The sequence below is a fragment of the Ambystoma mexicanum genome, chromosome 1q, assembly GCF_040938575.1.
Source record: "Ambystoma mexicanum isolate Mex_15411 chromosome 1q, UKY_AmexF1_1, whole genome shotgun sequence".
Lineage (NCBI taxonomy): Eukaryota > Metazoa > Chordata > Amphibia > Caudata > Ambystomatidae > Ambystoma > Ambystoma mexicanum.
Genome location: NC_090922.1, coordinates 651,866,504 through 651,881,071, shown reverse-complemented (window position 1 = coordinate 651,881,071; position 14,568 = coordinate 651,866,504). Strand labels below are relative to the sequence as shown.

General features: G+C 44.4%; 1 protein-coding gene across 7 annotated transcripts in view; it reads left to right on the top strand.

Annotated features, from left to right (window-relative positions):
• PTPRC (protein tyrosine phosphatase receptor type C) overlaps nucleotides 1–14,568 on the top strand; it is an 846,024-nt gene that overhangs the window by 746,445 nt on the left and 85,011 nt on the right. For all 7 annotated transcript variants that reach the window (XM_069641238.1, XM_069641237.1, XM_069641234.1 and 4 more), the window contains one exon: nucleotides 10,969–11,118. In XM_069641238.1, the coding sequence (XP_069497339.1) occupies nucleotides 10,969–11,118 (150 nt within the window). The remainder of the gene's footprint in view (nucleotides 1–10,968; nucleotides 11,119–14,568) is intronic.

Sequence of the window (14,568 nt, the reverse complement as noted above, 5' to 3'; positions counted from 1 at the left end):
ACCACATGCAGTAGCAGGGTAGCTTGGTGGTAGCTACAACGACCTCTTCTACCTCTCTAATTGTGTCTCATCACCCTGATAAAACATCAGAAGTAGGGGGGAGCCAATTAACGCACAATGAAGGGGCACACACGCAACAAAATGAAGCAGTTTAGGAAAACAAGATGGTTTTATTTGCGGTATGAAAGGGAGAATACACACCAGGCAGACCGAAAACACAAGGCAACAACGGGGACTGACTCTGATTTTTAAGGTTGCTGTTCAAAGCCCAGGCCCCTTTTTAATGTTTGAACAGGAGACAGGAAGCAACAGCGCGGAGGGGCTAGAGACTTAGTGAAACTGGTACAGAAGAGGTCAGTTGCAGAGACGCGTTTCCATGGTGTCAGACTTCTTTAGGATTTACTGATGTTTTCAGTAAACCGGTTCCAACTACCAAATCCCCTCTAAAACAGTCCCTGTGCATGTACATCTAACTCTGCGGGGTTCATCTTGGTCTCCCGCACTTCTGTGCCAGTGTGTGTGCGCCCACACTGGGTACTACCTAACACCGGAGATGTCACAGGAACTCATGCAGTTCCAACCCTGAGGAAGTCAAGTAAGGAGATTGGGAAACTGGACAGTGTACTGAAGGTGGGAGGTACTGCAGAGCATGGATTGGGATCAGTGCTCCTTGAAGGATCTGTGTGCTGAGTCCCGCAGTCAGGTGAATGGGCCCAGGTCCTTCAAGATGTGGGCGTATGCCATGGTGGGGGAAATCATCTTGCCCACATCTCCTCCTAAAACCTGCAACAGTACAACATGGAGAGAGGCCAAGTAGCCAATGATACAGCTTCAGAAACTGGACATGTGCTTTATTGAAGCTGTGCTGTTTGCACACCATTGACACTGGGTTTGCCCCACTCAGTACATTGTCCGTGTTGTTTGATAGGAGGCAAATGGAATAGGTCTACTTGTGTGATTCTGAAAATGTTGGCACACCAAGCTGCCAGGGTCGTGTTTACTTGATTCGGCTTTACTTGCCTGCAGTGTAGCACCAGCTCGATGGATGCACTTTGTCTACCACACTAAATGTGGTCTGCAAAGTGTGCTCTCAGTGTGTGATCTCTTCCAAGAGGCCTAGTGTGGACCCACTGACCTTCTGGGTACACCACCAAGTCATTGATTTCTCTCTCCAGGTGACTCTCCTGTGTTAGGCAAATAATTGTATGTAGTATTCTGTGGGAGACTGCACCAGCCTTGTCCTCTTGGCAATAGTTAACCCAAGCTTTGGTATAAACATGTGCTACACAAGTTGGTAGAGTGAATGAGCAGCCAGGCTTATCACAAGAGGGGTCAATGCGAGCTGTAAGGTTGTAACATAGAGTTTCACAATGACAGTTGTTCAAATAAACACTTATACACAAGGTTTATTAATAAAACAATTATTCATTTATTTAACAGTCAGTTGAATATGCCTTCTTTAGAAGGGAGCAAAACATGTAACACTTTAAACTATACTTCAAAACACACAATTAGTTTCTCTAATCAGATGATACCCATTGGGGATGTCACACAGACAAGTCCCAAACCCTCAGCTGACTTAAATAGCTGGGACACTGTAAACATTGATTTATTACTGGTACATTTAGAGCAATACTGATTTTTGGTGCAAAGGTTAGATAGGGGAATACAACAAAGGTAACAATTCATAAACTGGTAAGCACTCTTTGAACCCTCCAAGGCAAAGTAACTTAACCCTTTCCTGGGGTAAAGACAAAAGCACAAAGTCAGAGGTAAGAAGTGCCTCTCAGGGAGCCAGGACAGCCAATGTTAGTTGAGAAAAGTCTAGGGGAGCTGGAGATCTTGTGCAGGTAAGTAAAAGTCACAATGTTTTTAGAAAATGTTGTAGAAATGAAATCACTGAAGGGCCACAAGCTGGGAGGCTTGTGGGGGGTAAAGCTGCAAGCAACTCTGCAAGGGCAACCAAGACAAGTCTCAACTGAGAGCTAGCAAGGCTACATGACAAGAGTTAAGTCCTCTTAGTTTAAAGTACCTTTGGTTAGAAGAAAAAGAACTTGCAGCTGCCTTCTGTTCCTGTGTAGGTCTGCATATCCTCTGTTCCTTTGCCTCAGTCACGGGGACAAAGGGGGGGGGGTGTCTGGGGGCTTCTGCACTACGAATGGAAGGTCAGCAGCAGCAATGGGCAAACTTCAGATCAGCAGCACTTTGCGGTTTCAGCTCCTCGTGTCTCTCGCAAATAGCACCACCGCGGGTTCTCAGATACCACTATGGACTTTCCTTGTTTCTGGGGTCTGTTGAGTTGGCTCAGGCTTGGTCAGTCCTGCTTCAAGGGTGTCTGGAGGATCTTCCTGGAGCTCGACTCTGACATAAAAGCCATGCACTCAGTCTGGTGTTCCTCTCCCTGGCACTTGGGTTCCTTCAGCAGCAATGGAAGTACAGCCAGCTCCGAGAGGATGTCCAGATGAGTTCTTTTTGGGGTTGATTGGTCCCACCAACCCAAGGGGAGAAGTCATCCATTGCAGGGCTTCTCTAGTCGAGGCGAATTTGGAGTTTCAGCAATGCAGCAGGGCTTCACTGGGTAAACCAATGGTCCAGGAGTTGCAGCAAGCGTCTTCTCCAATTTCTTCTCCGGATTCCTTTGTCCAGTGGTCAACTCTGCCTTCCAAGCAAAAAGCCTTGCCTTTTAACGCATGTTTCTCCTATTAATTCGCAGCCTAGGACAGCCAAATGTCCTATCACCTTTGGGTGCATTCCTGTAACCAAGGGGATTAAGCACAGGGAGATTTGCGCACCTGCCTCACTTCCTGCCCCTGCCAGACACGCTGGAGACAGAGGCGGGCTTCACTATTGAATCCCACCTAAGAACAAAGGGACCAAATCTGGTTTGGCACGCAGTGTGTGGGGGAGGGACAACGTGCTGTACTCATTATCCGTCTCTTAATGATTATTTTGCCACCCACTGTCACTCTCCAATGTCACTTGCAGCTCAATGCCTATTAATGGAATGGTAGCGTTTCAGCATAATTGTAATATTGGGGGAGGGTGGCCCTCATTACATGCATGAAAGGTTGAGAGCTGAGCATCGATCGCATGAGCACATCATACCACCTCTTGACTTTCTCTCTGCCCTACTATCCTACACCTGCCTCCTGATTCCCATGGATCCCAAAAAACGTATCAACTGCCTCTCATCTGCCAGTAAGGTAATCTCATTTGGAGTATCCAGACAGCATTTGACATTTCCTGTCTCAAAATGACCATGTTCCTACTGTGATATTACAAACAAACCCTACCAACCATGGCCTTACACTGACAAGTTTAAGTTAGACCATTTTGATTAGGCAATCCTTGATTATAAATTTGAAAGTTTAGAAACTGAGCATCGGCGGACAGCGCACCACCAGAGGTCAGAACGTGTGTAGATCGGAAATCCACAGCTCTACAAGCGAAAGGACCAGAAAACAAGCCTTCTCTGCCTATGCCCCAAGAATATGGAACGTCAACATCAGACTCGTTCCCACTTACCTACAGTTCAGAAAAGAACTCAAGATCCACCTCTTCAAGGAGTCTCTCTGGCTGAACACCTAGGCCATCGTGTCACCCCTCGCACTACCTGAATTGTTATACACCGCCCACCCATCTCCTCCCCGCCACCTCCGTGCCCCTCTGTATCATACCTGCCGCTGTATATCTGTTCTGGCCTCTAAAAAGCACTCTGTTATGTATCTGTAATGTTGTACACCTCTGTAAAATGCTCCCTTTTGGGTCTGTATTGTTGTAGACCTCTGCAAAGCGCTCCGTTATGCATCTGTACTGTTACCTCTGTAAAGCGCTCTGTTATGCATCTGTACTGTTACCTCTGTAAAGCGCTCTGTTATGCATCTGTACTGTTGTATACCTCTGTAAAGAGTTCCGTTATGCATCTATTCTGTTGTATACCTCTGTAAAGAGCTCCGTTATGCATCTATTCTGTTGTATACCTCTGTAAAGAGCTCCGTTATGCCTCTATTCTGTTGTATACCTCTGTAAAGAGCTCCGTTATGCATCTATTCTGTTGTATACCTCTGTAAAGAGCTCCATTATGCATCTATTGTGTTGTATGCCTCTGTAAAGAGCTCCGTTATGCATCTATTCTGTTGTATACCTCTGTAAAGAGCTCCGTTATGCCTCTGTTCTGTTGTATACCTCTGTACAGCACTGCATTGCTTCTCAAAGCTAGGTCCGTGCTCAATAAATACCATCATAATAATAAGAATAATCGCCGACATGAATACATCATGCTACTCTTCACCCCAGCAGCCTGAGAAAGCATATGTATTTAACCTGGCTCCAGTCACACCCCTTCTTTACGTCATCAGGGGGAGCAAAGGTCAATCGCTGTCAAATGGCTCCTTATATCTTTTGGTGGTGAAGCAACTTCAGGGCTGTATTATATTGGGTTCTTTCCCGATCCAGAAAGCCCAGGATAAAAGGTCCCGCCAACCCATTGAAAGAGTGGAAGAAAACAGAGAACAGCCTTTGACGGCCATAGTGGAGAGCGGATTCTGAAATGGGTCGGGCTGATGACTTTATTGCAAATGCCTTTGTGCAGATAACTACTAAGACTTGTGGGAAGGGTAAGGCCAGACAGAATGCTTCTCAACAGCTGTTGAGAGCAGGTGAAGTATGCGGGTGCGGCATCGTGTTGGACTTTGAGAGATATCTACCCTGGCGCCTTATCAGGAATGCATCCGAATCAAATGTACCTCATCATGGGAAAGAAAGGAGAAGCTGATGGTGGAAATAAATAGCCCAACTTCACCAGTCTTTGAACGGTTTCCCATGAGGGTTTCTGCCTCCAGTTTCATCTCACAAAGTAAGAGTCCCTACCGCAAACTTTTAAAAAGCATTCTCCTTGCTTCCTCTAATCAACCATGTCATTTACGCAACGGTACAGCCCCTCGTATGGTCCCTAGTACCTCTGATGCTGTCCCAACCCATCACCATAAACCGAGCACGCTGGGCTGTCTTTTTAACAGAAAATATGTTGAATAAATTGCACTTTCACGACCTTTGTTCCCAAATTTGCAATTTGTTAACATAAACAAATCAAAACAAAGAAAACAGTAGAGAGGGTGGCAGGGAATGGTGTAGAGAAAGGTGATGGGGGCAAAAAGGATAGAACAGAGGATATGGGAGAACTGCCCCCACCCATAAAGTGCAGATCGAAAAAATTGGGAAAACATCTGTATAAAGTAGTTGTGAACGATAGCCAAGAACCAGCACCTATGCAGTTACTTAGATCCCTGTGGCAGTCGTGCTTTCGCACGTGCACCATTAGAATGGAATTATATCGGGCTCTACCAACATCATTCAAGGGCCTACAATTTCATCACCCACCTTGTTCACATCACACCTCTGAATATGCTCCCCGCGTTACCAATCAGAGGACAGTCTTTAAAACTAGCTGCCTAGTCCATAAAGGGCTAAGTATAAACCATCCCACAAAAGAATTGATGATGTCATAGGAGCTGACCGAGTGCAGGTGTGTGGCTTCTTGAACCCAGTGGCCTTCCTACCCAAGGATTTACAGACACAATAGTCTAGTCAAAGGGTAATACTTGTTTACACTTAGGATGTACATTATGATATCTTATTAAAACATTCTCTTGGCCTCCCTCCTCTTCCTCCTCCCCTCCCTTACTGACCAGGTGTGATCCTAGCAGAATTCCTGGCACTATGGATGGGTTGCAGCTGACTGTTTGATAGGCTGTTCTCCGGGACAGAGGAACATGAGGAAAGAGGAATTGAGGATGTGAGATGGACCCCTCCTTGTTCTTCATCTGAACAACACTGGGTGTGTAAAATACCTGTGGTACCTACCGTCTCTGCCCTAGACTTAGCAGGCTATCACTCCTCTGCATCTGCTTCGCCAGTTTTTCCTCCACCTACTCTTACTAGTCTGTCACCGCTTTCTTCTGCAGGTGCCTCAGCTCGCTTCCTTATCTTTCGCTACCGTCCCCTGCTGACTCATACACTGCTGTTGTCTTACCTTTTCAGGATATTGCAACACCTTCTCCTCTGGATGTCTTACTATCTCCTCTACTATCTCCTGTTAATATACCCCTCTTCCTGCTGTTCCCTCACACCTTTCACCTAGGGATATCTCACCACCTACTGCTCTTTTTGTCTCTCCACCTCCTCTGACTGTCTCACTGCCCCCTCATCCTGATATCTCACTAACTCTTCCTCTGGCTGCCTCACCACCATATCATGTTTTCTCACCGCCTCCTTCTGATGTCTCACCAACTTCCACGCTGGTTCTCCCAAATTCACGGTCTGAACTCTTTTGACCACCTTATGATATCACACCATCCATTCTTCTTGGATGTCTCACTGCCGCCTCCTCCTTTTCTTGTTGTCTCAGTACCTGCATCTGCTGTCCTAGCTTCTCTTACTTGCTTCGTCCCCAGGAAGTTTTCTCATTTGCTGTCAATTTGTTGCCCTTGGGTGCATACGTCCTACGTCTTCCATTCCTCCCTATGTTCCCCCACTCTCATTCAGGGCAGTTGCTGAAGATGGTCCAATGCCAGCGATATCAGCACATTCCAGGGCGCTTAAGGACTTCTCCTCAGAAGCACCTTACCCCAAAGGGCACCTCTACCAAGATGTTTTCTAAAGTCATCCTTACTGAGATGTCGCCGTGGCCACACTGGATTGAGGCCCCAAGTTCTACCCTCGGACCTCCACTAACCACTGCACTGACATTTGGAACCTCCTTGCTTAAAGACACTAAACACACAACTAAGGCACACAGCAATTGAATAACTGTCCCAACAATTATCAAACAATAGAACACTACTACTCTAGCACCAACTGACCTATCAGAGTCCCAAACGATGCTTCCTAGCACCACATGCACACAAATCTACCCTCTGCTCACAAATGCCTCGATACTGTTGCTGCAGGACTCCTAGAAACTGACATAGACACAGAGTTCAGGGTACTTGGGCTCCACGCATCAACACTACAGCAAGGCTATATTGCATTTTCCCACCACCCTCAATAAACCTAAACCACCATCCTCTCTTTCCGCCATAGTGCCTGAATACCATGTAAAATGCAGCGGTGCATAGTATACATCCCAGTAACATAACATAACACTTGTGTTTGCATTGAGGAAACCTGGCACTGAATTTGCTCCATTGCTTTAACATTACATTTGTGTTCAAATAATTCCATAACAGTTAGTACGACAAACTGTACATCTCATCATACTTAATGCAATTGTGTCTGTTACTCTATTTGAGGTAACATAGAACCAGCCAAAAAAGTTGCTGTTAATGACAGTCCATCTGATTTACTCCTGGGAAGAGGAAAGTAAGTCAGAGTTACTACCAGTAGCCAGATTCTAGGTTTTTAGATGTGCATTTAGATCCAAAAATAGAGACGAGCATTGCACAGATCAGTCTGCATCCTCTGAGGCCCAATCAACGGGTTCGACTAAATGCCAGATCACGTGTGCATGTTCACATGGCTAGAATGTGGGCCTTCAACATTCAGATGATTGGTTGTGTTGATTCCGTTGAAGTTCACATGTTGAAATAGGGAGTCCAAATGTTGTTCCAGCTCCTCTGAAAGGTTGCTAGCATAATTGCATATAATGTTGAAAAGTTACACAGACCACCTCTGGTCATTGCAGTATACATGTTCACCCAGATAATTATTTAGGAAGTAGGCCATACTGCTCGTTGATGTGTAGAACCTTGTTTGAACTCCACACTAATATCTGTGCGAGAGAAGGAGCATGGAATTGGCATACTATGTGTACAAAGGTTCCATATGTGCATAGGGCATACAAATATAGAGGGACACCCCCTTGCTTTTAAATGTGTGATAGATGTGTACATGAATTATTTTTCTTTTGTATGTTTTTTACTTGTGTATTTATTATATTTTTTTCTTCGATTTTGTGTTGATATATGTTTAATAAAAATGTATTGAAGATATGAATTATGATTTGAATATTGTATATGTGCAGTTGTTGCTCTTGGTTTCCCATCTTTTGTATTGTGTGTTTAGTATACCTTTGTTTAACACAAAAGTAAACTCCACACAACATATTTTTATGTTTCTACACCAAAGTGTGTGTACCTGTTTCTAAAGTTAGGTGTCATATTGGCTCTAGTTAATTCTGGATACATCTAGAAATGCCATATTCCTTAATTCGAATCACACTGAAGTGCTCTTTCCAATCCACACATAAGGTATTTGGTTGACTTGCATAAGGTAATGCCAACAGCTGTGATTTCGGCCACATGGAAGCCATCAGGAACACAATAAGGATAAACTGAAAACTGAGAATTAGATGTGCAAATAAGTCTCGGGGAGATGGGTCTTGAACGTCCCCTGTAGAGCATCCCCTTAACATAGTTGTACCTTTTTTGCTTTTGTTTTCTACGTCCTGCTCCCTTCTTAGCTTTGGCTTTTAGGTGGCACTGTAGACATTGCCAGTGTGCAACAAACCAGCTTCGGAAGTAACGGTGGTGTGTGAAGAGGAACACAGTCTGTGGGTGTTTGGAATTGTACCCATGCAGGAACCGCACGTGACGATGCTAGCCCAGTGCCTGCCCCTCCCCACACATAAATCACAGCCATGGCATCTATTTGAGCCATAGAAATCGAGAGACCTAGTCTGTTTAGACTCCGGTGTGGGTTGCACACCCTAATATCCACTACGTGGTTACAGTATATACGTTTTGATTTCTCCATGTAATTCTTCATATAAAGAATAGTTCTTGATTCTTTTGGTTTCCAGATAAGGTTTTAATTAGTTGGAATTAAGTGCAGATGCAGACTCTGCCAATGCATTTCGGACTCATAGTAGTTCTACATTAGGGTCTATAATCCTCATCTGTTCCATAGGTGGTCAGTGACAGTTACCCACCACCATTTGCTACAGCCCCTCTAGGATCCATCCTCCTCATATTTGTGCAGATGTTTACCCAGGTAGAATATCATTCGAGCCAAAGGAGATCACCATTTTCTTCCATGTTAATCACATCAAGGTTTGATCACATTTCCAACATTACAATATGTTTCAAAATGCGTTCATATGCATAATAGTTCATAGTGCAGAAGCACATGCAAGTATTTCATAAGAGCCAACAATTGTATGTATTTCATATCATTGTAATAGTGTCCAACATGCATTAGGCCACTGGACGTACCAACATAAACTACACAAAAGAAAATAGGAAACATAGAAAACATTGACAACATAATATACCATAACGGATGTTGCAGTTCAGCCATCTTATTCCGTCACTTTGTGCATCGACCTATGTTTATGGTGATAGTATCCCTCGGTGTGCGTGTGACCCTATAATCCAAAGGGAATACCATTCCTGATATTAGCAATGTGTCTCTTGCCATTTAAAATAACTCCGCGTGGATTGACACCTGTGGTTTACCAATAAACTAATTGTGAGATTTAATATCGTATTCCTTCGCACATATCCTCATCACGGGGTTCGTGCTGCATGCTAACTATGTGGGGATTTCATATGAAACAATCAGACCTGTCTTCGTTCCCAAAGGACAGAGCAGCGTTCTGCCGAAATTCTGTAGAGATGTTACACTTTAGTCACATGCTTATTTCCAGTATGATGGCTGGTGTACACCAGTATTACTGGTGTAATGAAAATGCATCGCCCAAATGTGCCACTTAATTTATAAGCACTAAGTGTGTTCTTCCATACGTTATGGGCACTGCATTTCACTTCAAAAAACAAACATTGGCAAAGGCCTCCGTTTTGGCACTTGCATAGGCATTAGATAGTCCTTTGCCAGGCGCATCCATTAAATGCCCAGCTACTAACCCCATGCGCCTGCTGTAGCCATTTTATGGCTAGGCAGTACTTTTATGGAAGTGTCTGAGAAATATCGGGCCCAAGCCAAAACTGGTTGCTTTGCCAATGCTTCTTTTGGCTGCCCCCTTGCTTCTTTCAGTCCCATGCTAATAAAGCACCAAACGCAGTGTATTTCGAAGCAAACATGTGAACGTACGTTTTCTCCCTAAATCCTACTGTCCCAGTGCTACTTTGCATTCACAGCAATAATGTAAGCTCAGTACTCCTGAGTCGGCATTTTCAATGTCAATGTTGAAGAATGATCTTTTTAAACTACATATCGTGTGAATGGTGATCTTCTTGATAGTGTGAAAAATATGTAGGAGTGAGCAAATCTGCATGGCCATATGTAAAGGGTACCCTGCGGCGTCAACGGCCTCACATTGATCGTCTTTTGATGGGTGACTTGGGAATGGGCATCAAACATTAGAATAGGAGAGACAGGGTCTCCTCCAGAAAAGACCGAATTTATCGAAGATGGTGACAGGGTTGTTTAGAGCTTAGAACCTCATTGCACAAGAAGTCCCTGTCTCAACTTTTCAGGTGATGGGAGGGTGCGGAAAGTATTCTTAAGCTAGTTCTTCATCCAGCCCTTAAAAACATAGCAATTAATTCAGAATCTTTATGAATTCCGTGATTTACCTTTTATACCATGCATAAGATATGATAGGTTATTTATAACGTGCTTAATACCCAGAGGATTCTAAGTGCAGACACAGGGATCAAACCTGTGTTACTTGGTATTGTCTTGCTTCCAAAGCGAGCACGTTGCCGCTGAGCTATCTCCCGAGCAAATGTCTTTGTGTTTCAAACTACTAAATTGTTCTTTAAGAATTCCCAAACTCACGTGTTTGTTCCAGGATACTTTGTCTGGTCTAGCTTGCTTCTGCTTACACTTAAAGTAAACCATAATGAAACAAATGACCATAGTGGAATGTCAACTAGATGGGTCCAGCTGACTGTGGTCTGGAGGAGCGGTTCTTTTGAAATCAGAGCCATTCTTCCCCTGTTTTGGTGCATTCTGACCGCTTTCTTTGTTCATCTGCCTTTTTCCCATGCTCATCTCCTGAAATCCTAGGCGCAGTACGTCCTGATTCACCATGCCTTGGTGGAGTACTATCTTTTTGGTGAAACTGAAATCGATGTTCCACAACTGGCCATTTCCCTCGTGAGCCTGAAGAAAAAAGATCCTCCCACCGACCCGTCACTGATGGAAGCTGAATTCCAGGTTCTGTATATTATGAACGATCTTCGAATTTAAGATGTTTGCTCGTTCGTTTAATAAAAATTGGTAACATATTCCCCGGGTGGAAATGTGTTATGTTGACTTTGGGGGTTTTCATGGAAATACCATGTCTCGCACCATTTTAAGTTGATTCAAAACTGACTGGGTTTGCCAAAGGGTGAGTTTTAGAATGATTGTTCTGAATGTTTTATTAATATGTTTTGCACAGTCATTTATGTGCCCTTATATTCAGAATTGCATTTCATATTGCATGTAACATGTTGGATTTCATGTAGTTTACCATACCGTGCCCAAACAAACTTAATGTACACTCTATCAGCGCTGGTCTCAGACCCGGCCGGCCTGCCCCAGCCCTGGCAAGGATTTACCAAACCCCAAATTTAGCAGAGGGGGGCTGGGAGCTCGGTGATCTAATCTGCTTTGTCTCCTTTCCTCAGCAGTCATTCGCGAGTTTGCAAGCCCTATTTCCTGAGCCTGTGTCCTTTCTTCTGGCCTGAACGGGACACCACGAGAATTAATGGTCCATGACTGTCACTGGGGTGGGGGGGGGGAGTTATTATTTTACAAATGTGCATCTTACACTTTTGTAGAAAAAAATATATTTCCAAACTCAAAAATGCTGCTAAACTTGGATTCACTAGTTTTCTTTGAAATGTGTTCATTTTTTTGTCGGACTACCACACATATACCTTGTATTTTCTGTGCCCGATCCTTTAGTGATTTATCACAGGTCATATTTATGAAGATGTTGTATGCTTGTAAAACTGATTAATCACAAAGAAATGATTCTGCTTTGTTGATAGCAGTTAATAAGACATTAAACTGTGGGTTCATTGGAGCCAACATTTGATTTTCACTACAGGGGCAGAAATACCCCCACCTCCATGACCAGCCCAACCCATCCCCTGGCCAAACACATTTTATAGCACTTGTTTTTTAAGCACTTGTTTTTTTATAAGGATATGCAAACAGTCATACGATTAACAACCAGTTTTTAATATATAACATCTCAGCAGCGTTCACTTAACTTGCTGAGCTACCATGGTAGCCCTGTTGTGAGGAATTCAACCATCTGCCCGGTGGGTCTGCACTCGCCTTTGCTTTTTTGAAATTTGTAATTAAATAGAATGATGGTTGACCAACCTCAGAAAAATGTGTGGGGCTAATCACGTTCCTGTACTCGTACCACAACAAACTCATTCATCTGTGTGCTCTAGTTGGACACAGCCTACAGGCAGAGTCTACCTTTTGATATTTGGTTGCAACGTGACAGCCAGGAGTAGACTGTCATCTCCAGGAAGGGTGAGGACCAAGCTTCCGCCTGCCATGGCCTGCCTGATTAACTAACAAAGGCTGCATGTATCCGCCATCCACCTTTGTTTGGCCCTGCAGCTGGTGGCAGTGATTAACATAGCAATTAGAGGGTACTTCAAACAGGCCGACATGGGGCCTGGCTGCAGAGGTTAAAGGAGACAGGAAACCCCAACAACCTTTCATATGTAATTGTGTCAACTTGAAGCCAGCTCCTGCATACAGTGAGCTGTCATGTCTGGGAATGCATGTTTACAGTAGGCCAAATGAGGGTTGGAGAAATACACTCCTGATTCTAACACGAAGAGGGGTCCCAGCCTCAAAATATTCTAATGAGTGTAACAGGATAGACAAAAGAAACAAGTCCACTGTTGTTTCAAAATTGCTATTTCCAGCCCTCACAGAATGTAAAGTAATGAGCAAAGGGGATTTTCTTTAGTCTCAACGTTCTGTTCCAAATTGCAAAATAAAGTTACAAGATGGTGCAACAAATAAACTCCAAACAAAGGACAACCATACTCCTGAGTTGTCATGCACACCGAATGTTCAATGAGGGACATTTCCTCTTTCCTTCTCCTTGGTTTCACAGCCAACCTGGTACACTATCCTGCCAGGTACTGTGACTATGAAGAGTGCTTTAGTTCCCTCTTCTGTGGACGCGTCCCTGGGTTTGCCTTCTCTGAAACTGTGTGGTTTCTTGTTTGACCACTAGTGCTTTGCTAGGTCACAGCCAACCTAGTAGACTCTCCTGCCAGGTGCTGCGCAAATGTAGATTGCTTTGGCTCTCTGTTCATGTGGGTGCAAATCCCAGACTCGCCTTTTCTTTAAATGTATTCTTCTTGCTTGACCACTACTTCTACTACTACTACTACTCCTTGGTATACTCTCCTGTGAGGGGTTGTGAACAAGAAGATAGCTTTGGCTCTCTGTTCATGTGTAGTGCAAATCCCAGACTCGTCTTTTCGACTACTACTACTAATACTGCTGCTTCGTTGGTCACAGCCAACCTGGTTAGTTCCCTGTCTCCCTGACTTCGCTGAAAAGTTTACCGGTACCTTTCAGTTGTTTGCGGGATGTTCAGGGTCATAGTTTCTCCTCGCTGCTTTCACTGCCTGGGGTGGCTCCACACTGACTCCCGGCCTCTGAGGTACATGGTTCGTCTTCTACACACACTCCAGGCTTCCCGAGCGGTTGGGAGCTCGGGCTTCTGCCTCTCGCGGGTGTTCGTCTACGACAGAGCTTCTAGGGACACCTCTGCCAACATGTAAGCATCCGGTGCTCTGTACTGTCAGTGGCCTGTCTCCTCTACTGCTGTCAGCGTTCGAATATCCTGCTTCCTCCTGAGAGGGCCACTCTCTCTCTTCCCAGTCCTTCTTCCCTTTTTATGGTAAAAATTATATTAGGCATTCTACGGCATCTAGTCCACGCACATTGGTTCTGCAGAACCTGACATATGGATCTGTGCCTCTTCCTCGTCTCAGTAGTAAGGTCTTCACTCCTCACTAGGTTGTTGCTGTTCTTCCTCATCTCAGTAGTGAGATCTTCACGCCTCACTAGTTTTTGTTTTGCTCTTCCTTGTCCCAGTAGTGAGGTCTTCACTTCTCATTAGGTTGTTGCTCTTCCTCGTCCTAATATTTATTGAGGAAATGACCCTGTCTGTTCTGCAGACATACATGGATGTATGTGTGGTTATATCTTGTGCAGGATAACAGGGTGAGGGAGGTGCAGGGGAATTATACTGCATATCTCCCAAGGTGTCATACCTCTTCCTATAGAGGGATTCCTTCCCCATGAGATTCACCCACTGACTACCACACTCAAGGGGACTATCGGGAAGTGGCCTCGCCTCTTTGGCCTCATGGGAAGGTGCTCCCCCTAGGGACAAAGGACGATATCCAAGGATTTGTCAGTACATTCTGACTTCCTTCTCAATCTATATATCAACAAAATTATCAAGAACTTTGCAGATGTTGGTGACATTCACATGGTGGGTTTTCATGAATTGAAAATCCTTTTATATGCAAAGAACACAGTATTATTTGTCCATTCCCGATAGGCTTTTCAGACCCGGATTGACCAGCATATAGAATGCATTGATGCTAGAGGACTCACAGTAAACAC